The sequence below is a fragment of the Geotrypetes seraphini genome, chromosome 1 (genome assembly GCF_902459505.1).
Source record: "Geotrypetes seraphini chromosome 1, aGeoSer1.1, whole genome shotgun sequence".
Taxonomy (NCBI): domain Eukaryota; kingdom Metazoa; phylum Chordata; class Amphibia; order Gymnophiona; family Dermophiidae; genus Geotrypetes; species Geotrypetes seraphini.
This window is the reverse complement of record NC_047084.1, coordinates 392329861-392355204: the sequence shown is the minus strand read 5'-3', so window position 1 is coordinate 392355204 and position 25344 is coordinate 392329861. Positions and strand designations below refer to the sequence as shown.

General features: G+C 44.7%; 1 protein-coding gene across 8 annotated transcripts in view; it reads left to right on the top strand.

Moving 5' to 3' along the window:
* Window positions 1–25344, top strand: part of LOC117347070 (oocyte zinc finger protein XlCOF7.1-like) — a 271337-nt gene that overhangs the window by 135160 nt on the left and 110833 nt on the right. For 3 of the 8 annotated variants that reach the window (XM_033917426.1, XM_033917434.1, XM_033917442.1), the window contains exons 2-4: window positions 6907–7147; window positions 21817–21943; window positions 22776–22889. In XM_033917426.1, the coding sequence (XP_033773317.1) occupies window positions 7136–7147; window positions 21817–21943; window positions 22776–22889 (253 nt within the window). In that variant the 5' untranslated portion in view covers window positions 6907–7135. Of the gene's footprint in view, window positions 1–6906; window positions 7148–8885; window positions 8950–21803; window positions 21944–22775; window positions 22890–25344 lie in introns of all 8 variants that reach the window. The other 5 variants (XM_033917479.1, XM_033917469.1, XM_033917420.1 and 2 more) reach the window with 3 other exon arrangements.

The following is a 25344-nucleotide window of genomic DNA, read 5'->3' as shown; positions in this document are numbered from 1 at the left end:
GGGTGGTGGATCACTGGAACAAACTTCCGGTGCAGGTGATCAAGGCCACTAGCGTGCTCGACTTTAAGAATAAATGGGACATCCACGTAGGATCTCTACGTGGGTCGAGCAGCACTCTGACTTAATGGGGTGGGACAGTAAAGTGGGCAGACTTGATGGGCTGTAGCCCTTTTCTGCCGTCATCTTTCCATGTTTCTAACCATCAGGGGGAAACAGGCCCCAAAGCCACCGCTGCGGCTGCCCCAAGCTCTCTCTGCTTCCCCCGACGTCAATTCTGCTGTCGGAGAGGAAATTCCACCCAGCAAGGCAGCGATTGGCTGGCCCAAACTTCCTCTCCGACTGCAGCCTTAGGGGATGTGCACAGCCCCCTCCCCCTTGGTAGCCACTGAAGACGTGGCAGCGGCTCCTCTTACGAAGTCCGATGCAGTCGGGGATCTTGAGAGGAGCCGCCGCTGTATCTTTCAACTTTGGAAAATACAGGCCGCTGCCGCCGCTTCCTCTCACCTCCCTCGAGTGAGTGACAGGGGAAAGTGTATGAGCGACGCCACTGAAAATAGTGAGCGATCACTCATGCGCTCACCTTAGAGGGAACACTGCTCTACACCCTGTCCAGCAGTTTTATATCCTTCTTTAGGTTGGGAGACCAATGTTGGACACAGTATTCCAAGTGTGGTCTGACCATTGCCCTATAAAGCGGCATTATAACTTTCTCCGATCTACTCGTGATTCCTTTCTTTATCATGTCTAACATTCTATTTGCTTTCTTTGCTGCTGCCACACATTGTGCCGACGGTTTCAGGGTCATATCTATCAGTACACCCAGGTCCTTTTCTTGTTCACTCTTACCCAGAGATACACCTGACATTCTATACTCGTGTTCCTTGTTCTTTCTGCCTAAATGCATTACTTTGCACTTTTCCACTTTAAACTTCATCTGCCATTTTTCCGCCCATTTCTCTAACTGACACAAGTCACTCTGGAGTTCCTCGCTATCCTTCTGCAATCTGATTGCCTGGCATAGCTTTGTGTCGTCTGCAAACTTGATGATCTCACTGGATGTTCCTTCTTCTAGGTCATTGATGAAAATATTAAATAAGATGGGCCCAAGTACTGAGCCCTGGGGGCTTTACCTGCATACGTTCTGGTTCAGCAGGAATTTGTCTAACTTTATCTTGAATCCCTGGAAGGTTTTCCCCTATAACAGCCTCCGGAAGAGCGTTCCAGTTTTCCACCACTCTCTGGGTGAAGAAGAACTTCCTTACGTTTATACGGAATCAATCCCCTTTTAACTTTAGAGAGTGCCCTCTCGTTCTCTCTACCTTGGAGAGAGTGAACAACCTGTCTTTATCTACTAAGTCTATTCCCTTCATTATCTTGAATGTTTCAATCATGTCCCCTCGCAGTCTCCTCTTTTCAAGGGAGAAGAGGCCCAGTTTCTCTAATCTCTCACTGTATGGCAACTCCTCCAGCCCCTTAACCATTTTAGTCACTCTTCTCTGGACCCTTTTGAGAAGTACCGTGTCCTTCTTCATGTATGATGACCAGTGCTGGACGCAGTATTCCAGGTGAGGGCGTACCATGGCCCAGTACAGCGGCATGATAACCTTCTCCGAACTGTTCGTGATCCCCTTCTTAATCATTCCCAGCATTCTGTTTGCCCTTTTCTGCCTGTTTACTCCCTCGAAGAAATGCAACAAGTTTGTCAAGCAAGATCTCCCCTTACTGAAGCTGTGCTGGCTGGTCCTCATCATATTGTTTCTGTCAAGGTGATCAATGATGCGGTCTTTATCAGCACCTCTACCATCTTTCCCAGTACCGAGGTCAGACTCATCGGTCTGTAGTTTCCTGGATATCCCCTTGAATCTTTCTTGAAGATCGGCATGATATTCGCCACTTTCCAGTCTTCCGGAATCCTTCCCGATTTGATCGACAGATTGGTTATTAGATGAAGCATTTCAGCTATAGCCCCTTTCAGTTCCTTGATTACCCTCGGATGGATGGCATTCAGTCCCGAGCATTTATCATTTTTGAGCCTATCAATCTGCCTGCATACCTCTTCTAGACTGACCATCAACCCTGTCAGTTTCCTGTTGTTTCCTGCGTATAGCCTGTCGGCTTCCGGTATGTTGTGCATATCCTTTTCAGTAAATACAGATGTAAAAAATGTGTTCAGTTTGTCGGCGATGGTTTGTTCTCCTTTAGCACTCCCTTTATCCCATGATCATCCAATAGCTCCACCACTTCCTTCATGGGTCGTTTCCCCTTAATATATCAAAAGAATGGCTTGAAGTTTTTCGCCCCCTTGCTATTTTTTCCTCATAGTCTCTTTTGTCCTTTCTTACTGCCTTGTAGCATCTGCTTTGATATTGTTTGTGCTTTTTCCTGTTTTCATCTGTTTTTGACATTTTCCATTTCATAAACAAAGTCTTCTTGTCTCTGATCGCTTCCTTCACTGCTACAGTGAGCCATGCCGGTTCTTTGTTCTTTTTCCTCTTGGATCCCTTGGTGATACGCGGTATATATAGATTTTGCGCCTCGGTGACTGTGTCCTTAAAAAGGGACCTTGTTGCTCTAGCATTTTTACAGTGCTTATCCTCTTCTTAATCTTCTTCCCCACCATGAGTCTCATCCCTTCATAATTCCCTTTTCGGAAGTTCAGTGCCGTGGCTAAAGTTCTGGATTGATGTTTTGCTCCTGTGTCCATATTGAAGTGGATCATATTGTGATCACTGCTTCCCAGCATTCCTTCTACTTCTACACCTTGTGCCGGTCCTCGTAACCCATTTAGAATTAAGTCCAGAATTGCATTTCCTCTCGTATATCCTTGACAAGTTGTTCCAGGAAGCAATCGCCTACAGCAATCGCCTACTTGGTCTCCCTACCACAGCTGGAGGTGGCTAGGTTCCAGTCTATCCCCAGATAATTGAAGTCACCCATGATAACTGTGTTGCCTCACTTGCAGTTGTGTTTAATCTCATCCGTCATCTCTCCATCAATTTCTTCGGACTGCCCTGGGAATCGGTAGTAGATGCTGATCTTCGTTTCCGTTCCTTTTGTTCCCGGAATTTTGGCCCATAGAGACTCTACCTTATTTTTCGTTTCCGGCGTATTCTCTCCGGTAGACTCAATTCCTTCTTTGATGTATAGGGCAATATCTCCACCTTTTTTACCTACTCTGTGTCTGCTCTAGCTTGTATCCTGATAGCACAGTGTCCCAGGCGTTTTCCTCGTTCCACCATGTTTCCGTGATGCCGATGATGTCAAGGTTATTTTTTTGTGCCATAGCTTCTAATTACCCCATCTTGTTTCTTAGGATTCTTGCATTTGTGTATATACACTTGAGTTTGTGGCTTGTTACTTTCTTGCAAATTCTTCCCTCTTGTATCCTTTTCGATCTATCAGGATTTCTATCTTGCCTATGATCTGGTGAGTCTTCCCCGCTGTCTTCCTGCACGGTATCCTCTGGGTAAACCTTTTCCCAAACCATCGACTCTTGGTCGACCCTCGGCTTTCCCCTCCTTCCTAGTTTAAAAACTTCTCAATTTCTCTTTTGATGTTGCTTGCAAGTAGCCTCGTTCTGTCTCCGTTGAGGTGAAGTCCATCGTTCCTAAATAGCTTGCTATTCCCCCAGAATGTTGTCCAGTTGCGCACAAAGTAGAATCCTTCTTCCTCCATACCAGCGCCTCATCCATGTGTTGACTGCTTGCAGCTCAGTCTGCCTCTTCTCATCGGTCCTGGGTACCGATAGGATCTCCGATAACGCTACCCTCTGCGTTCTGGTCTTCAGCTTCCCTCCTAGCATCCGGAACTTGTCCTTCAGTCCTTCTCTGCTGTAGTACCTGTTGCTCATGTTGTTTGTCCCCACAAGGATCACCACTGCCATATGTTCCTCTTCTATGCTGTCGATGATCCTGTCGATGCGGCTCACTATGTCTTCTACCTTGGCTCCCGGTAGCCAGGTCACCAGCCAATCCTATCTTCCTCCCGCTATGTGGCTGTCAACTTGTCTGATGATGGAGCCCCCCCGACAATCTCTGTCCTCTCTATCTTCTCTTACCTCTCTAGCCGCAGGTCTGTGTCCCTGGTGTATGACTATCTCTCCAGCCGGAGGTCCGTGTCCTCTGTGCACTTCCATCTTCCTTCCTCCTGGCGTTGGCTTGCACTGGACTTGTCTTTGTGTGGGTTTCCTTTGCTGTTTCCAGATCTCGCTGCTCTGTCACCCATTTCTTCCTTGTGGTTGTCCTCCAGCTGGTCCTCACTCCCTGTAGGTGTATCTTGGCAGTTCCACTGTTGCTGGTGATTTTCCAGGGCCTCCCTGTATGTCTCCTCGATGAACTTCTATAATTCCTGGACTTCTTTCTCAATGGTTTCCTCTTCTTGACCTTCTCTGCCTCTCTGTCCTCCTCCTCCATTGCTCGAAGTGTTTCTAGTTCCAGTATTCTGCCTTCCAGGAGTCTGACTTGTTTCTTCAAGCTCTCCAGTTCTCCGCATCGAGTGCATACATAAGACCGCCTCCCAGAGGGGAGGTAGTCATAAATATGGCAGACGGTGCAGAAAAGTGGGTAGCTCAACTTCCTGCTTCTGTCTGCTGCTTCTATTGTTGTCCGCTTGCTGGTCTGTTGTCTGAAGTGGCTTCTCCCTGCTTCCTTATGCAGTGTCCTCTGTGTCTGCTGTGGCTGTCCTCTTTCTCTCCTTCAGTGACTTGTCCCTTCTTAAGGCCCTTCTTAAGGCGCTCTTGCTAAGGCAAGCGCCTTTAACGCTCACCTTTGATGTGTACCGAACAGATGAGCGCCGTTGGCTCCCCCCCCTTTTAATGGGGAGCTCCGGTGAGTGATGTCAGTGGGTGGATGGAGCTAACTCTCGCCACTGCCCCTAGTTCTCCCTCTGCTGTCTGCTCCCTTCTGCTCTTTCTCCCCCTCTTCTCTCTCTCGTTTACCTGCTTTCTCTTCCCCTGTAAACTCCTTTTTATTTTGGTTTTTATATATTTGATGAAATACAGAATTCATAGCAAAAGTTGCTCTTTTAGTTATCTTATTTATTGAGAGAATTAATATTTATCTCTATGATTGTACTACTTTTTAAATTATTATTATTATGCTTTGAGCATCACCCTGTAAATTAAAATCACTCTCAACACAGTATTTACAGTATTACTGTTTTGTTCAAGCATTGTGCATCCTGCCCTAAATTATTCTGAGGCAAGCTAAAAGGCTGGTATCAATCACATGTGTCAGTCAGGTGACCAGGCGTATTTTCACAAAGCATAGAATAGAAAACAGAGAGTGGGCATAAATGGGAAGTTCTTCGACTGGGAGAAAGTGACTAGCGGTGTACCCCAGGGCTCGGTACTTGGGCCCATCTAATTTAATATTTATATCAATGACCTAGAAGAAAGAACATCCAGTGAGATCATCAAGTTTGCAGAAGACACAAAGTTATGCCGGGCGATCAGATTGCAGAAGGATAGCGAGGAACTCCAGAGCGACTTGTGTCAGAGAAATGGGCAGAGAAATGGCAGATGAAATTTAATGTGGAGAAATGCAAAGTAATGCATTTAGGCAGAAAAAAATAAGGAATATGAGTATAGAATGTCAGGTGCAACTCTGGGTAAGAGCGAACAAGAAAAGGACCTGGGTGTACTGATAGATAGGACCCTGAAACCATCAGCACAATGTGCGGTGGCGGCAAAGAAAGCAAATAGAATGTTGGGCATGATAAAGAAAGGAATCACGAGTAGATCGGAGAAAATTATAATGCCGCTTTATAGAGCAATGGTCAGACCCCACTTGGAATACTGCATCCAACATTGGTCCCCCAATCTAAAGAAGGATATAAAACTGCTGGAGAGGGTGCAGAGACGAGCAATGAAGCTAGTAAAAGGTATGGAGAACTTAGAATACAAGGAACGACTTAAGAGACTGGGATTGTTCTCCCTTGAGAAAAGGAGACTGCGAGGGGATAAGATCGAGACCTTCAAAATACTGAAAGGAATCGACAAAATAGAGCAGAAAAAATTATTTACAATGTCCAATTCGACACGGAGAAGAGGACATGAAATGAAGCTAAGGGGGGACAAGTTCAGGACAAATATCAGGAAGTTCTGCTTCACGCAGAGAGTGGTTGACACCTGGAATGCTCTCCCAGAGGAGGTTATTGTGGAATTGACCGTTCTAGGTTTAAAAAGCAAACTAGATGCACATCTCCAATGAGAGGCATAGAAGGATATGGGTGACTAAAAATTACGGCAGGTGTACACCTGGCGGGACCTCCTTGTGTGTGGATCGCCGGACTTGATGGACCGAAGGTCTGATCCGGAGATGGCGCTTCTTATGTTCTTATGTTAATAGTGGGAGGAACTTGTATTCATTAGAAGTACTGCAGTTTGATCTGTCAGATTGCTTCTCGTTTGTGAAGCCACATCTTAATTAATGAATGATTTAAAGCAGGGGTGTCCAACCTGCGGCCCCGTAAAGTATTTTGTGCGGTCCCGGTTGTGGGCGATGCAGTGTTTTCCTCTGCTGCCCCCAGGTGTTTACCGTCTTGCCGGGTCCCTCCTCTGTCTTGTTGCAGCGGCTCCAGAAAAAATATTTTCGGCCAATGCGGCCCAGGGAAGCCAAAAGGTTGGACACCCCTGATTTAAAGCATCTGTCACCCTATTGTTTGAATATTGTTTGCACTATATTGAATTTGTTACCAAATTTGATTTTTAAAATCATAACTATCTGTACAAGGCTGTATGTAAGAGGGCTAAATCAGTTCTCGAATGGTGTGTACGATATGCTGTTTCTATCTGCTATCTCTACAGTTCCACCTTAAGGAGGTAGGACATTGTAGGATGACCTCATCAAGTGGAGAGAGTTGAAGAGTTCTGAGCATGCTCTGCTGCTTTATTTTTTTTTCTCCTAGTGTCCCAGAAAAGCTTCAGAATAGAAGCAGAAACATTCCCTGCTTTGCAACTGGAAATCCCTGCAAGTTCTAGTCTAGTGCTATTTCTGCAAAGGGGGAGAAAAGGAACTCTATTCAAGACCCCTAGGAAGCAACCCCCTCTTCTGTATTCATCTTTCCAAGAACTGCGAAATCTAGGGCCAGAATCCATCCCAGCAGCTGTAGCTTTCAGAAGGAAATATCTGCCCTGATGTCTGATCAGGTAAGAAATCTCTTGTAAACGGGGCACCAACAGTAAAAGGAAAACTTTTCCTTGTGCAGCTCTTCCAGCCTCTTCTTCCTTTTATTGTTTGTCTGTTTTGGAGTAGAGCTGCAACCAAGTGATTGTGGGTAGGAAACTAACCTGTTAGAGGTAGATTGCAGTACTCTGCAGGGCTGTGGAGTCAGTACATAACCATACAGTTGCTTTCTGACTCCGACTTCTTTATTTATTTAAACATGCAACATACAAGTTGAATCATCGGGCTACTTTTTAGAACCCTAAACTGTTAAAGCTGGGACCTAAAGGCTATAGCTATGCCATTGTAGATTTTTAATTTTATTTATTAAAGAAATTACACTCGAAAAGACTATAAAGTGTAAAATAGGATATAAAAGAAGATCAGTATCATTTTTTGTTACTAATTAAAAAACGTACAACCTAACAACTTAAAAGAACATGGCTTAAAATTTTAAATAAAAAATGTTAAATAAAAAAGATATATTGTTCTAAGAAACAGAATTACTTCATCCAAATCCTCTCTCATAGAAGCCCTTAAATCTGATTTGACTGTTTTTAATGCCAAAAAAGTTTCTCAACACTTACTTGGGTGGGTGGCATTGCTGTTACAGTTATAGCTACATCACTAATAACCTCTGGATAAACAAGGATGGCTTCTTCTATGGTCAGTTTTGATGAGTGGCCATACTTTTCCACTACCTTCAAAAAACTTTCTGAAACTTTAATGGTTGTTTTCCTGAGATTAAGCGAAGCCGCTTTACTTTAGAACGCTCTATTCTATCCAAGTTGGTTTCAAGGTCTAATTCTTCATTTGAAGAGGATGATGTACCAATGCTTATTTGTTCATCTAGTGCAGCGGTTCTCAACCTGTGGGTTGCGACCCCTTTGACCCTTTCACAGATGTCACCTAAGACCATCAGAAAACACATATTTCCGATGGTCTTAGGCAGTGTTCTTCAACCGCCGGGCCGTAGAAATTTTCTGCCGGTCCACAGGGCCGGCATGTCCATCAGGCTCAAGACAGCATTCTTCAGCTGCCGGTCCACGGTACGATCAACGCAGTGTCTTCGAGCCAGCTCCCTGAATGCTGCAGTGCACAAAGCTGTGGGAAAAAGCTTCTACCTGCGTCCTGCGCCTGAACTGGAAGCCTTCTCTCTGATGTCGCAACGTCAGGGAGCACTCAGGGAGCTGGCCTGAAGACGCTGCATTGATCACACCGTGGACTGACCCAAAGATAACACTGGGGGACAGGCCAGAAGGCAAGGCACATGGAGGGAGAGAGACAACGGTAGGGGAAATGCTTTTATATTTTTTTATTTAGTGATTGATTTGACTGTTCAGGAAGAAATACATTTGTTTCTTTTCCTCTGGGGTTGTACTGCTTGCAGAGTCTTGCATCTTAGGGTTTGTTTGTAAATATTAGTACTTTTAGTTTTTGGTCCTGCATTTGCATGGGGTTATCTGTTTTCTGATAGGAATGAATGTTAAAAAGCATACAGTGTGCTTTGTGTATTTTAATTTTGTGGTTAACCATTATGTGTTGTTAATATATGAAAAATGAATGGAAAAAATGGTGTTACAATTAGTACTATTATGGGGGCGGGGTCTGGGGCGGGGATTGAGTGGAGATGGGCACGACTTAGCCCAGTGTTCTTCAACTGCCGGTCCGTGGACTGATGCCGGTCTACAAAATAATTATTTTATTTCCGCCGGTCCATAGGTGTCTTAAGATTCAAGAACACTGGTCTTAGGAACCGAGGCACCGCTCCTCTATCCATCTCCAGGTGGGTCTGCCCATTTGCAGATACGCCCACTTACATTTATTTGCAATTAAAAATAAATATCTCACAATATATAATTACATATTGTTTTTGTGATTAATCATTATGTTTTAATTATGTTCAATTTGTAATAATGAAAATACATCTTGCATATCAGATATTTACATTACGATTCATAACAGTAGCAAAATTACAGTTATGAAGTAGCAATAAAAATAATTTTATGGTTGGGGGGTCACAACAACATGAGGAAATGTATTAAAGGGTCGCGGCATTAGGAAGGTTGGGTGTTTTATGTTATACTTGTAACCTTTTCATGGAAACTGCTACTTTATACAGTGCCTGTTTTCCTGTAGCAACTTGGGCCTAGATTCACTAAACCTCCAAACCGTGTGTGCGATCCGTTTACGTTTACATGCTGGCCGACGAATTCACTAAAGGCCTGCATGCAAATGGGGACGATCGTTAACACGCCCCCTACCCATGGCCAGGATCACTAGAGAGCGATCCCGCTCATGCGCACACCCTGACAGTAGTGACAGGAGAAGCAGCCTCCTGTCACTGCTGTCAGGGCTCAGCCCAGCCCAGATCTCTCTTGCCTGCTCCCGGACTCTCCTGCTCTCTGCCGCTGTTCCCTGCAGTGCAAGCCCGTGGTTTTAAAGCGGGCCTGTACTCCGGGGAATGGCGGCAGAGAGCAGGAGAGTCTGGCGAGCAGGCAAGACAGATCGGGGCAGAGCAGGGCAGGCAGGAGAGCAAATGCTACTAGCCCCACCCACCGGCCCAGCACACCAGCCCTGGCCGACAGCCCCCCAGGCCCCGATCTCTCCTGCCTGCTCTGCCCCGATCTCTCCATCACCCTCCCTCAGCTTGGCTCGGTCCATCGCCCCCTTCCAGCATGGCCCTCCTGGCGAGGCCCTCGCTCCCTTCCCGGCACGGCCCACCCAACCCCAGCACCAAAAAGTTAGGACACCAAAAAGTTGGGAGCAGGAGGGGGCTCAGTCCCCAAGCACGGCCGCCCCCCACCCCCGACCGGCATGGCCTTCATGCTCCCTCCCCCTGACCTGCTTGGCCTGGCCTTCACCCCCCTCTTGGCACAGCCCTTCCAGCATAGCCCTCGCCCCCCGGCACCAAAAGATTGGGAGCAGGAGGTGTGCTCAGTCCCTCCTGCTCCTAGGTCTCCCACCCCCTGGCCCACCCCTGGTCAGCCCAGGCGGTCGGGCCCGGCACACCCACTCCAGTACCTTTAAAATAGTTGGGAGCAGGAGGGTTGCCCGGTTCCTCCTGCTCCTTACGACAAGGCTCCTGAAGGCTCCCTCCATCTTCAGGAGCAGGAAGGGTGCCCGGATCCTTCTGCACCTACTCCAATCTTCGGTAGCAGGAGGAAAGTCCTCCCGCTCCTGCTTCTCCGGCTGCCGCCCAATAGTGGCCTTAGGTCCCCTCCCTGCACATCATCTGATGCACTGGAAATGGCCTAAGGCATTGATTGGCTGAGGCACCTCAGGCTCCTCCCTGGGAGCCTGGGAGGAGTCTGAGGTGCCTCAGCCAATCAGTGCCTTAGGCCCCTCCTCATGCATCAGACGATGCACCAGGCCCGGGCCTAAGGCCGCTATTGGGCAGCGGCCGGAGGAGCAAGAGCAGGAGGACTTTTCTCCTGCTCCCGAAGATTTGCATAGGAGCAGGAGGGTCTGGGCAGGAGGGACTATAGAAGAAACACACTGATAGAACAGTTCAAGATTCTGGGAAGGAAGCTGAAGATGAGGACCCAGAAGATAGCGTTCTCAGAGATCCTACCGGTGCCGAGGGCAGATGTGAAAAGGCAAGAGGAACTACAATCAATAAATGCATGGATGAGGAGATGGTGTGAGGAAGAAGGATTCCACTTCGTGAGGAACTGGACGACGTTCTGGGGCAAGAGCAAGCTCTACAGGAGAGATGGACTGCACCTGAGCGCAGCGGGAACTAGACTTCTAGCAAACAACATCAAGAGAGGAATAGAACAGGCTTTAAACTAACAAGAAGGGGAAAGCTGACAGTCGACCAAGCGTCGATGATTCGGAAAAAGGTATCTTGTGAAGATACTAAGGAGAAAAAAGGCTGGGATGAAACAAGGGACAAATTACAGGAGTCGACTAACAAAGGAGAGGAGATTAGAAAGATCATAACCAAAGAGAAGAATCTAATGACCGAAGCACAGGGAAAGGAAATGAAGGCAACAAAATTCCAGGAGCTAAATTGCATATATACTAATGCAAGGAGCCTAAGAAACAAAATGGGAGAATTAGAAGCCATGGCCATTGCAGAGAACATAGACATCATTGGAATCTCCGAAGCATGGTGGAATGAGGAAAGCAGATGGGATACAGCACTGCCGGGGTACAAACTCTTATCGCCAAGACAGATTAGGACAGAAAGGCGGTGGAATAGCACTATACATAAAAGAAAGCATACAATCGACAAGAATGGACACAGCAGAGACGGCCAACAAGCTAGAATCGCTATGGGTTAAAATACCAGGAAGGAAAGGGCCTGAAATAAAGATAGGTCTATACTATCGTCCACCCGGACAAACCGGAGAAATCGATGAAGAAATGGAAGCCGAGATGAAGCGAGAATGCAAAAGCGGTAACACAGTTATTATGGGAGACTTCAACTACCCTGGGATAGACTGGAGTCTTGGAAGCTCAAGATGCGCTAGGGAGGCAGACTTTCTGGAGGCTGTACAAGATTGCTTCATGGAGCAGCTTGTTAGAGAACCGACGAGAGGAAATGCCACTCTGGATCTAATCCTAAATGGGCTAAGGGGACCTGCAAAGGAAGTGGAAGTAGTGGGACCGTTGGGAAACAGCGATCATAATATGATCAAGTTCAAGGTGGAAATAGGAATATTGAAAGGAAAAAGAACCATAGCGACAACTTTTAACTTCAGGAAGGGAAACTACGAAGCAATGAGAGGAATGGTAAAGAAGAAACTTAGGAACACTTCCAAAAAATGGCATACGGTAGAACATGCCTGGTCCTTTTTCAAGAATACAGTGAGCGAGGCGCAAAATCTGTATATCCCCAAATTCAGAAAAGGGTGCAACAAGAGTCGAACAAAAGACCCGGCGTGGATAACTAAAATAGTGAAGGAAGCGATAGGCAATAAGAAAAACTCATTCAGAAAATGGAAGAAGGACAAATCTGAGGGAAACTGGAAAGATCACAGAAAGTATCAAAAAGAATGTCACCGTGTGGTTCGAAAAGCCAAAAAAGAGTATGAAGAGAGGCTAGCCAGGGAAGCACGAAATTTCAAGCCGTTCTTTAGATATATTAAAGGGAAACAGCCGGCTAGGGAGGAGGTGGGACCACTGGACGACGGAGACTGGAAGGGAGCGGTGAAGGAAGAGAAAGAGGTCGCAGAAAGACTTAACATGTTCTTTTCATCGGTATTTACAAGCGAAGACACAACCAACATACCGGAACCTGAACAAATCTTCAAGGGAAATCAAGCACAAAAGTTAACATCCATGGAAGTGAGCCTTGATGAGGTGCGCAGGCAGATAGAAAAACTAAAAACTGACAAATCGCCGGGTCCGGATGGAATCCATCCAAGGGTTCTGAAGGAACTAAAGGAGGAAATAGCGGAACTACTGCAGCAAATTTGCAACCTATCTCTGAAAACAGGTGTGATTCCGGAGGATTGGAAGATAGCCAACGTTACGCCCATCTTTAAAAAGGGATCAAGAGGGGACCCGGGAAACTACAGACCGGTGAGTCTGACCTCGGTTCCGGGGAAAATGGCGGAAGCACTGATAAAAGAAAACATCGATGAACATTTTGAAAGAAACGAACTTCTGAAAACCAGCCAACATGGTTTCTGCAGGGGAAGATCGTGCCTGACTAACTTACTGCACTTCTTCGAAGGAATTAACAAACAAATGGACAGAGGAGACCCCATAGACATCATATACCTAGATTTCCAGAAAGCCTTTGACAAGGTGCCTCATGAACGTCTACTCCGGAAACTGAAGAGCCATGGGGTGGACGGAGACGTGCATAGATGGATCAGAAACTGGTTAGAAGGTAGGAAACAGAGGGTAGGGGTGAAGGGCCACTACTCAGACTGGAGAAAGGTCACGAGTGGTGTTCCGCAGGGCTCGGTGCTCGGGCCACTGCTTTTTAACATATTCATAAATGATCTAGAAACAGGGACGAAGTGTGAGATAATAAAATTTGCGGACGACACCAAACTATTTAGTAGAGCTCGGACAAAGGAGGACTGCGAAGAATTGCAAAGAGACTTGGACAAACTAGGGGAATGGGCAGAGAGATGGCAGATGAAATTCAATGTTGGGAAATGTAAAGTATTGCATGTGGGAAGCAAAAACTCGAGGTATAATTATGCGATGGGAGGGATGTTTTTGAATGAGAGTACCCAAGAAAGGGACTTGGGGGTGATGGTGGACATGACAATGAAGCCGACAGCACAGTGCGCAGCTGCCGCTAAGAGAGCGTATAGAATGCTAGGTATAATCAAGAAAGGTATTACAACCAGAACGAAAGAAGTTATCCTGCCGCTGTATCGGGCAATGGTGCGTCCACATCTTGAGTACTGCGTCCAGTATTGGTCACCGTACCTTAAGAAGGATATGGCATTGCTCGAGAGAGTTCAGAGGAGAGCAACACGACTGATTAAGGGGATGGAAAGCCTTTCATATGCTGAGAGATTGGAAAAACTGGGACTCTTTTCCCTAGAAAAGAGAAGATTAAGAGGGGATATGATAGAGTCTTACAAGATCATGAAGGGCATAGAGAGAGTAGAGAGGGACAGATTCTTCAAACTTTCAGAAAATAAAAAAACAAGAGGGCATTCGGAAAAGTTGAAAGGAGGCAAATTCAAAACTAATGCTAGGAAGTTCTTCTTTACACAACGTGTGGTGGACACCTGGAATACAATTCCAGAGGAAGTTATAGGGCAGAGTACAGTACTGGGGTTTAAGAAAGGTTTGGACAAATTCCTGCTGGAAAAGGGGATAGAGGGGTATAGATAGAAATTTACTGCACAGGTCCTGGACCTGTTGGGCCGCCGCGTGAGCGGACTGCTGGGCGCGATGGACCTCGGGTCTGACCCAGCGGAGGCATTTCTTATGTTCTTATGTCTTTTATAAATTTTTTTTTTATGGGCAGATATTTTGCATGTGTAACACACGCAAAATATCTGTGCCATGGAAAAATATGAATAAAAAAGACAGGCAGGCCTGTCAAAAAACCTGCAGACCTGACGGTAACTCAGTTACCAACAGGTCTGCAGAAGTCAGGTTTGCTAATAGTAAAACCCGATTCAAAATAGCCAAGCAATTGTTAGTGAATCAATCGCTTGGCTATTTTGCATGGGGTTTTGCTAATTTGCATGGGAGGATCGCTACAGGCTTTAGTGAATGGGGTTGGAGGGAAATTTGGTCGCAAAGGGCTCGCAAACTGATCAGTACACAATCGTTTGCTTAGTGAATTAGGGCCTTGGTCATTGCTTAACAAAACACAGCTCAGTGGGTTAATGTAAACAGCAGCTAACAGGATGTGATTATCCAGCAAGGGACCCTCTCTTTTCTTCATTGAACATATAATGTCATCATCAATTAATCCCCCTGATTTGTTCAAGATATACATCAAGCTTTTCCATTCTAACAGTAATTTACCAGTTGTTGCAGCTTCTTGGTGACAGTAAAAGGGTGAGAAAGTAGACTGTCTAAATCAGTGGGCTCAAACTCAAACCCTTTGCAGGGCCACATTTTGGATTTGTAGGTACTTGGAGAGCCTCAGAAAAAAATAGTTAATGTCTTATTAAAGAAATGACAATTTTGCATGAGGTAAAACTCTTTATAGTTTATAAATCTTTCCTTTTGGCTAAGTCTTAATAATAATATTGTAATTTATAGCTAAAGAGACATATGATCAAGAAATTGTTTTATTTTACTTTTGTGATTATGATAAACATACTGAGAGCCTTAAAATAGTACCTGGTAGGCCGCATGTGGCCCCCGAGCCACGGGTTTGAGACCACTGGTCTAAATCCACCACTTCAGCCCACAGGCTATTAGATAGTGAAACATTTATATTGTCCAAATCTTCAAGAAAGTCTTTTAGTTCAAGCAAGTGTTTTATAATAAAACTAGTTTTTAAGCCTGTTACATTAACCGGTGCTAGAATAGATGTGTGTGTTTGTATTTATTTATTTATTTCTCTCTCTCCTTGGCCACCTTCTGTCTGTCTTTTTTCTTTCTGTCTCTCTCTTTCCTTGGCTGTCCACCACCACCTCTTGCCTCCAAACCCTGTCCAGTAGTAGCTCTTCCTTTTACCTCCCCCGTGTCCAGAAGCACCCCTTCCCTGCTCCCCCTGTCCAGCAGTAGCCCTTCTAACTTCCTTTTACCTCTCCTCTGTCCAGCAGCACCTCTTCCCTGCTCCCCCTGTCCAGCAGCAGCCCTTCTACCTCCTTCTACCTCCCCCCTGTCCAGCAGCACCTTTTCCCTGCTCCCTAATACCTGCTCCCAAACTGCCGTTCTTACCCTCCTTCCATCCCGGTTTCCTGGTCTCTTCTGGCCCACCGGCACGAACCGCTGCCACTGCTGCTGCTCTTCATTCGCGTCTGCCCTCCTCTTCAAAACGGCCGGCTTTAGCGAACCTCGCAGGCCGCTCTCCACCTCGGTCGCACGTTCCCTCTGATGCAATCCCGTATGTCAGAGAAGGGGCGGGATCGCGTCAGAGGGAACGTGCTACCGAGGTGGAGAGCGGCCTGCGAGGTTTGCTACAGCCAGCTGGCGATCCTCAGCAGGCTGCTTTGAAGAGGAGGGCAGACGCGAATGAAGAGCAGCGGCGGCGGCAGCTGTTTGTGCCGGCGGACCAGATTTACTACCCTGCGGGCCAGATTTTGACATGTCAAGACTTACAGTGAGTGAGGGTGGGAGAGGTGAGTCGCTGGCATGTTCTCCACCTCCTTGTGTCCGTGGTCGCCATTTTAAGCTCCGCATGCGCAGTAGGAGCCAGAAAACCGCCATAGGCTTGTTCTAGTGGCCCGAAGCTACGAATCACAGATGTAGGGATCACGAAGTTTGAAGTGCGCATGCGTGCTTAGGGTTTTATTATAGTAGATATGTATTTCCCCAGCATGTTGCTTGATTCAAAATGGCTCTTTTTCCAGCAAGTCTCTGCAGAATAGCATCTGTTTTAGGGTCCTGGCTGCAACAGCCACTTGCCTCAACTTGTTAATAAAGTGTAGCTATATGACGATCTTTCAATCCATCTCTTATTGCTAGTTGCAGTGTATGTACAGCACAACACATATATTGAATTATAATTAACTTAGATGCTTCTTTAGCAATATCATCTAAAGTTTGAGGTTCACTACTTTAGTTTATTTGTGCCATTTGTAGATTATGTGCAGGAATGGTACCTTCATCTTCTAATACTTGTGTGGTTTTGAAAGGTCACTTGGACACACAAAGTCAGAGGCGTGAAGAAAGTACAAGAGATTTATTACAGAATGCATGCTGGACCCCTGAGCTCCAAGCTGGCTCAGAAGTGCCGAAACCAGGAAGTTACAGAGATATTTATTCATTTTTCTGGCTATACAACTGAATTCTAGAAAAAGCTTTTCACGTGTTACTTTTCTTAACACTCATTGGTTCTAAGCTCACACTAGCAGGTCACTAGCAGGACACTTATCTAACTCTTACAGTTAAATGTACAGAAGGGCAGAGTACATCATGGCTCAAACTCTTATCTATTTAGCTTACAATGTGGTAAGGTAGGGACATACATTTTAGGCAGATGAGGTCAATAGATTGTACACTGTTTTCAGCTATGTAGGCCAGAGCAATATTTTAAACAACAGTTAACCATTTCATGACCCTACAGTTTCTTCATCAACTTTATTCATTTTCCCAACTGAGGTTAACATATTTGAAGCATTATCTGTTATAATCCATAGGATCTGTTCCTTTTTAATTTCAAAATCTTCTAAAACATCTTCCACTAACTTCTGAAGATATTCACTGGTGTAATGTACCTGGGTGTCCTTTACTCCTAATATCCGAGTTACCACACTATTATTTTCATCAACAAATCCTAACGTTAATAGCAAAATAATTGACTCTTTAATAATTTGGCCTCTTTAATTATCATTCTCCTTATACTTCCTCTTTCTAGAGAAACTCAAGTTTACTAGCCATTTCTCCAACTAAGCCTAGAAAGGATGGTTGTGAAAAAAAGGATAGAGGTATACTATTCTTCCCTGCAATTTCAATGTTTTTTGAACTTTTCTGGTGTCATTGCTACAGTAACTTTGCCTGATGCAAAGAATCTTGATATTTGTGTTTGGCCTCCAGTAGATATTTGCTCTTTCCTTTGCCCTGAAGTAGATGGAATGTTAGTACTGTTATCTTTCTGATTCACAGCTTCTAACACTTTAGAACGAAAATGCTGCAAGTGTCTTTTTAAATTTGATGCTCTTGTAGGTGCATTTTTGCCAGAACCACTAAAGCCACTAATTTTTGCTTCTGTTGTGGATACACAGGAGTTCATACTGTAGCTGTTAAGTCCCATTTCCTGTGAACTGCAGAAGAGTATCATTATAAGAACTTGTAACTCCTCCCTTCTGCAGTTGAGAATAGCACCCTCCTCAGTTTTCCCTTATGCAGGCAAACTCAGAAGGTGTCTTTTGCTTTGCTCTGCCTTTCTTTGTTATTTTCGGGTATTTTTTTCCATCAGATTTTTTAAATTCTTTGTGGCTTCAGTGCTCAGAGGTCCCCTGCTTGGGTATACTCCGCCTCGTGGGAGGACAGCTGTTCCCAGGCCAATTTCATAGAGTACCTGTGGAGCCAGCCTGCTTTGGGTCGCTTCAGGAACTCAGTCTGTCCACCTGGGAGCTTTGGATCATTGGTGCTGCACATAGGCTCATCTCTCCCCCCCTAGACTAGTGTCTCTCAAACAGTGTGCCACGGCACAGTGGTGTGCCCCGAAGAGATTCTGGGTGTGCCACGAGAGATTCCGAATTTTACTTTATTTTTTAAAATTCTCTTCATAAGTATATACTAGAATAGATCATATGAAGGTCACATAAACAAAAGTCTGTCAATGTTATGAGCGGCTGTGTGCGTATGAATACAACCACCTAGATAAGCATCATTCCTTGACCTGATTGGTCCTTGAAAACTAATGGCAAGTAATTTTAGTTTTATTTTTTTGTGCAGTAGTTATCCTAACTTGAGCAACAAAACAATCAAGGCTTTTTTGTTGGGTTTGCAAGTTTATAATTTCAGTTATAATCTGCCGCAAGAAACATTTGCTCCATTTAGTGTGCCATGAAAAACATTTACTTCGTTTAGTGTGCCGAAACTAAAAAAGTTTGAGAGACACTGCCCTAGATGTATGGCACTGCTTTAGTACGTCCTCTACAGTACCTGTATATCTGCAGCAGAAAGGCAGATTAGGTTCTTAACTCAATAATCTGGGTTCTGTTAGGATACACAGGAGTTTGTACTATTCTCTCTGTGCAGATTTGTTGTGATTCGCCTGATTTCTGCCTTGGACATTGCTGGTGTCCGTCTCTGGATCTTTTCTACTGTACCCAGTGTTCTCCCCAGAAATTTTTTTCCAGCTGGGTGGCATGAAAAAGTAGCTGGGTGGGGCGAGATGGGGAAATTTGGTGGTGGGGGAAATTAACCCCCTCTTACTAGCATTTTGCTAGCATTTTTAGCGTGCGCAAACCCCCATGCTAGGTGGGAAAACTAACGCCAGCTCAATGCTGGCGTTAGCATCTAGCGTGCACTAAGCACCCGCTAAAACCACCATCGCAACTTAGTAAAAGGAGCCCTAAATGTGTACTATTTTTATTAGTTAATTATTATTATTTTCCAATGCTCAATATGACTTCCTTTTTTTAACGTTTGATACTTGTGCCAGATTATTTTTACTAAATTTAAGAAGTATCCAATTTTAGAAGGGAATAATTAGATATTTGCCCTCTTTCAAATGGTATAGAGGTTTAAAAAAGGGAAAGGTGTTAATGAAGTCATTAGGTTCAATCTAGCCATTTATTTCTGCATGAATTTAAACAATTTAAAAAAAAAAAAAAGATAAATACAGCTCATCCAGTCATACAAGAAATGGCTCTACAGTAGGAGTGCCCACACTTTTTGGGCTTGCGAGCTACTTTTAAAATGACCAAGTCAAAATGATCTACCAATAATAAAATTTAAAAAACATAAAGCACACTATACGCATAGAAAATGTTAATTATCATTTATATTACATGGGTTTTCAAAGAGGTCAAGGCAGATGAATTTATGCAATGTCACCTCAGGAACAACTATACAAAAATAGACAAATATACCCCCTCCCTTTTTACTAAACCGCAATAGCGGTTTTTAGCGCAGGGAGATGCACTCAATACCCTGTGCTGCTCTCGATGCTCATAGGCTCCCCGCGCTAAAAAACGCTATTGCGGTTTAGTAAAAGCGGGGCCATATAAACAGCAGATATAAATTCTCAAAACGGACACATTTTGATCACTAAATTGAAAATGAAATAATTTTTCCTACCTTTGTTGAATGGTGATTTCATGAGTCTCTAGTTGCACTTCCTTCTTCTCACTGTAAATCCAATATTTCTTTCTTTCTGCCCCTCCCCTTTTCTTTCTGTCTCTCTTTCTTTCTCTTTCCCCCCCTGCCTGCCTGTCTTTCTCTCTCCCCCTGCCCCCCTCTTTATTTCTGCCTTTCTTTCTCTCTCTCTCCCCCTGCCCCTCCCAAGCCATTGTGCCGATTTCTCCACTTCCCCGATTCTTTCCCTACCACCTAAGCCACCACGCTGATTTCTCCCTGCTGCTTCCCCAAGCCGGGCCAGGCACGTACAAACGCCGGACTCACCAGACTTCACCTCTGACGTCAATTCTAATGTCGGAGAGGAAGTTCCAGGCCAGTCAGGCAGTGATTGGCTGGCCCAGAACTTCCTCTCCGATGTCAGAATTGACAGTGGAGGTGAAGTCTTGTGAGTCCAGCGCTTGTACGTGCCTGGCCTGGCTCGGGGAGGCAGGAAGAAAAAGATTGCAAATACAATGTGATCGACTCGCATTGCCTTTGCGATCTACTGGTCGATCGCGATTGACCATTTGGGCGCCCCTGCTGTTATGGTAGTAGCGACGGAGGGAAGCTTACAACTTGCTGCTTTTACTTACTTCAGGCCTTCTTCGTTGCCGGGTCTTGCCTACTTTCTGTTTCCGCAAAGGCAGGACCCGGCTTTAAGAAGCTCATAATTGAAAAAAATAAAATTTAATTGGGAGATAGGCGCCTATCTTCTTAGGCATGATGCTACAAAAGATAGACACCTATAACATGGTGCCTAACAGTGCCTAAATCCAAAGTAGGTGTGTTTAGGGGTGGAGAAAGACTTAGGCACCTATAAAGTAGGCACAATTCAGTAATGGACGCCTAAGTGTGATTAACATTCAATAGGCGCCTAAATTTAGGCGCCAATTACAGAATCTGGCCCACAATGCTTCCCATCAGTTGTGAAGTGTTCGTAAACAGCCAACTTCATTGATACTCTTTTTGCCATTGTGATTTTCTTCATAGAGTGCCACTTTCACTAATATAAATATCATAGAATATATTACATTTTGTAATCATCAAAAAACTTGATATCAAAATATATTCTAAAAGTAAAACATATCCCGAAAAAAATGGGTTAATCAAATTATTATCGAAATTGGAGTCAGCACATTTTCACCGACTCCGATTCCACGACTCCAACTCCATAGACCTGGTACTCTGTCATTGGGGATCCAGCCCCAGGAATTTATAAGACAAGAAGGAAGGAAGGAAGGAGATCTGCCTCTCTTATTTTACTCATGGTAGTCCCTTTAATAGACTCAGGATCAGGGTCCACCATTAGTTAATTTCAACACATGTAAAAGTGCTGTGGGATTTCCTAACATGCAGACAGAATGCTGCAATCCACTTCCAGCAGGTTAAAGTCTTTTACCAAAAATCACATCTTTCCCTTCATTCCCAGTTTTTGTGTGTTTTTAGCCAGATCTCTATCCATTCTTCCATCTGACTAGGATGTATATAGATGGCCCTCACAATATCTCTTCTTTTCTCCATGCCCCTGAAGTTCAACTGCTTTGATACTAGCTTTCATATAAAGAACTGCTTATCCCTCTCTATTCTGCCATCTCTGTCCTTTCTAAATAGATTTCAACCTGATAATGTTATGTTAATCAGGTTTTCTATTCCACCTTTATCTATTCAGTTTAAGGTCGGATTATTTTACAAAAGGTTGGGTCAGTTACCCAGGAAGTTACAATGGACAGATTGACGTGGACATTCAATAGGGTTGCTGGTACAGGTAGATCAGTATAACTATTAATACAGTTAGGTCATAGTTTCACTATATAGTTACAAGTAGGTCATTGTTGGTCCTTTGTTTTGTCCCAGGAATTGCATTAGACAGTTTAGAAATGTGCTTTTACAATTATTGTTTCAGTTACTTTAGGGTTGGCTCATGCACAGCACACATACACATACACACACACTAACTCCAGCATACTCCACTTTCCTGCTTTTAGACATCAGCCCACTTGCTTCTGTCTTCCATCTCTGCTGCTGCTGCTGCCTCCTCCTCCTGCTAACTACTCAATCAGCTAACATAAGAGATTTCTAGTGTTTGTCTAATAGCCAGAAAATCTGTCCAAAATCCTGGAGATTTAAAGGGAAAGAGCTCTCTTCATACTATAATCTACTGGAGATCTGTTTTCATTGACAGAAGTCATATAACAAAGTCTATTACAAAGACATGATAATGAAACTGTGACTGACTGTGTCCAGTCTGTTGTTCCAGGCATCAGTCAAATTCAAGGATGTTGCTGCTTATTTCTTGGAAAAAGAGTGGGACATTCTGGGAGAATGGCAGAAAGAAGTGTACATGAAGGTCATCAAAGAGATTCATGACATCCTCATCTTACGAGGTAAATACACTTTCTCTATAATCCACCACATAGGCACATTATGGAGTGGGTACTGTTATTTTTTCAACCCTAGAAAAATCACAGCTACCAATCCCATGAACATCTGAAATTTAAAACCTGTGTTTTATGCCATCCCATATCTAACAGGATCTAATGAAAGACCTTAAACTAGAGGCTTCTTACAACATCAGCTTGAGCTTGAAAGAAGAAGTTATTGAAGGATATAGATAGGGAAGATATAGGATGATGAAGGGTACAGTTAGAAGGATATAGATAAGGAAGGATTAAAAGGATTGAGGGATATAAGGGATCACTTATAGGTCATGGACCTGATGGGCTGCTGCGGGAGTGGACTGCCGGGCGAGATGGACCTCTGGTCTGACCCGGCGGAGGCAATTTTTATGTTCTTATGTTTTCTAAACTGCAGAAATTTGGTATAGAAAGCTAGGGAGAGGATTTACAAGTCAGATTTCTTGCTGTGTAAAAGTATGACATGTCATCTGTGCAGTAGTCAACTCCTCCAGATGGTAACAGATGTCACCAAGAAGATTGGCATCTGCAATATCTCTACCTAGGAAAGGCCACGATGATGTGTTTGTACCATCAGATCTCCAAGGTTTAAGCTTAAGCAAGTGACATGCCATACCTACTTCTTATCTCCAAGCTTTGTCAGGCAAATACTCAAACCCCAAGATATATACATACACTTATATATATACACACCTCTAAACACACACTCAGATGCTGCTCCATCAGAATAGGAAACAGATGGAACTTCTCCAGGCTTATACAAATACAATGTAAATGTTATTTTCCTTTTTTTTATCAATAGGTTATTCCATTCTTAATCCTGATATTATATTCAAGATTAAAAAGGAAGATGAGAAATATTTTGCACAGCACTGTGAATTGGAGGGAAAAGAAAATCTGAATAACCCCACCAAGAGTAAGCAGCTGCTTTGGATTTAAAGGGCTTTTCATTTTCACTTCACAAGAGATGGTTGACATTAAACGTTTACCCGCGGATTTTATATTTGCAGCTCAAAATTGCATGCCCAAATTCCGCATGCAATTTAATTGTATTATGAGCCAATCAGCACCAATAATTGGGCAGGAGTAATCAATTATTGGTACTAATTGACAATCATTTTGATTTACGGGTGCAATTTGCTAAGCATATTCTATAAAGATGCATGCATAAATTTAGTGCATAACTGAAAAGGGAAGGCTTCTATGAGAGGAGCATGGGTGGGTTGGGGCGTTCACTAAAGATACACACAGTATTAAAGAATTCAGGGAATCTATGCTGAATTTACGCACTAGGATTTAGGTTGGTGTGAATCAAGCTTGTCCAATCTGTGGCCCGCAGGCCTGATCTTGGCCTGCCATTCTCATTTTCTTGGCCCTCAAAAGCTCCCTGAAGTCCTCCAATAGTACCCCTGCGCCTATGCTACAACTGATCTAACTGGGAGCTTGAGCCATATGGTGCTGGAAGTTGAGGCTGTTTCCATGGTATCAAGTCTTGCAAGACTTAATGTCGATCAACCAACCTTAACTTCTGGTGCAGCACAGCTCAACCTTGTGGTGAAACCAGTAGCGGCAGATAAACATGGACCCCATTGGGGGACTTCACAGGCCTTCTACATGTCACTCGCACAGGGAAGCAGAGAACCCAAGGTAGAGCAAGGATCCATTGAAGCATCCATTGAGCATTGAGGCAGGGAGCAGTAATCCATCCAAGTAATTAGGTGAGAGGAAACAAGACGTGGTGAATGAGGATGGGGGGAGAGTACATATAAGTTAGGGAGAGGAGTGAAGGATGGGAGGAGAAAAAGGGGGGGAAAAAAGAAAGAGACAATCAGCCAGATAAAGGCAAATGGAGACAGAAGTGCAGGCAAAAAAAAGGCTGGGTCTGAGGGAGAAGGGTCAGAGTTACAGAAAAAATCATGGGAGATTAATTTTGAAGCATCCATTGACATTACTCAGATAGTGGAGAATAGTGGCATAGCCGTAGGGGGAGGGGCCAAGGACCTGCCCCCCCCCCCACACTTTGGGCTTAGCTCCCCCTCCAAATCTAAACTGTACCTGTTAAATAGCTGGCGGGGATGGCAAAGCTCCACCAGTCAAAGAATTGCCCTGCCAAACCACTTCCTTCTTCCTGGCACTGCTGCAGTAACCCAAAAGTTGGCAGGGTGCTACTGCTGGGAGTTCTGGGTTACTGCAGCAGCACCAGGAGGAAGGAAGTGGTTGGCAGGCATTTCTTCGGCTGGTGGGGCTTCAGCATTCCCGCCAGCAAAGACACTAATTTTTTATGTTTAAATGTATTTATTAATTTTCAATGTGCAAGTAAACAACTGCAGCAAAACAAAACTGGGCACTTACATTTATGCACAATATATACCTTCACTCCCCCATCCCCCCAAACAAAAACAGAGGAATCCCTGAGTAGAGAGTTGCGCGGGGACAGAAATCCCACCCGTCCCCGCCAAAGTCCCACCCATCCCCACCCGTCCCCGTGAGGAATCCCACCCGTCCCCGTGAGGAATCCCTCCGTCCCCACCCGTCCCCGTGAGGAATCCCCTCCGTCCCCACCCGTCCCCGCGAGGAATCCCCTCCGTCCCCGCCCGTCCATATAAACTTCAGAAATAGTTATTTCATTTAATTATGCTACTGAATTAAAGGCTCTGGTAGAAACCCATTTACAAATAAGCAAAAAGACTTTATTAATTTGAAAATATTAATTGGGAAGAATACATACTTTGCAAATGGGTTTCTACCAGAGCCTCTAATGTTTATAAATTTTTATCAACACAACTAATATACTACTTTATCCTGAAGCAAAATAAAAAAAAAGAAATATAATTCTTTTCCTACCTTTGTTGCCTGGTTTCTGCTTTCCTCATGTTCTCATTCATTTCCTTCCATCCACTGTCTCTCTTCCTTCTGCATCTTCCATTTGCTCTGTTACTGTGCCTCTCCCTTTCTTCCCCCTTCCAAATTGGTCTGGCATCCATCTTCTTCTCTCCGCTCCCCCCATAGTCTGGCATCAGTCTTCTTCCCTGCCAGCGTCTTCTCCCTACTCTCTCTTCCCCATTTCCTTTCAGCGTCTTTCTCCCCCCATCTTCCCCATGTCCTGTCAGCGTCCTTCTCCCCCCTCTGCTTCCCCCTCTGCTTCCCCATGTCCTTTCAGCGTCCTTCTCCCTCTCTGTCTTCCCCATGGCCTTTCAGCGTCCTTCTCCACCCCCCCTTGTCTTCCCCATGTCCTTTCAGCATCCTTCTCCACCCCTTTGTCTTCCCCATGTGCTTTCAGAATCCTTCTCCCCCCTCTGTCTTCCACAAGTGCTTTCAGAGTCCTTCCCCCCCCCGCCCTTCCCATGGCCTTTCAGCGTCCTTCTCCACCC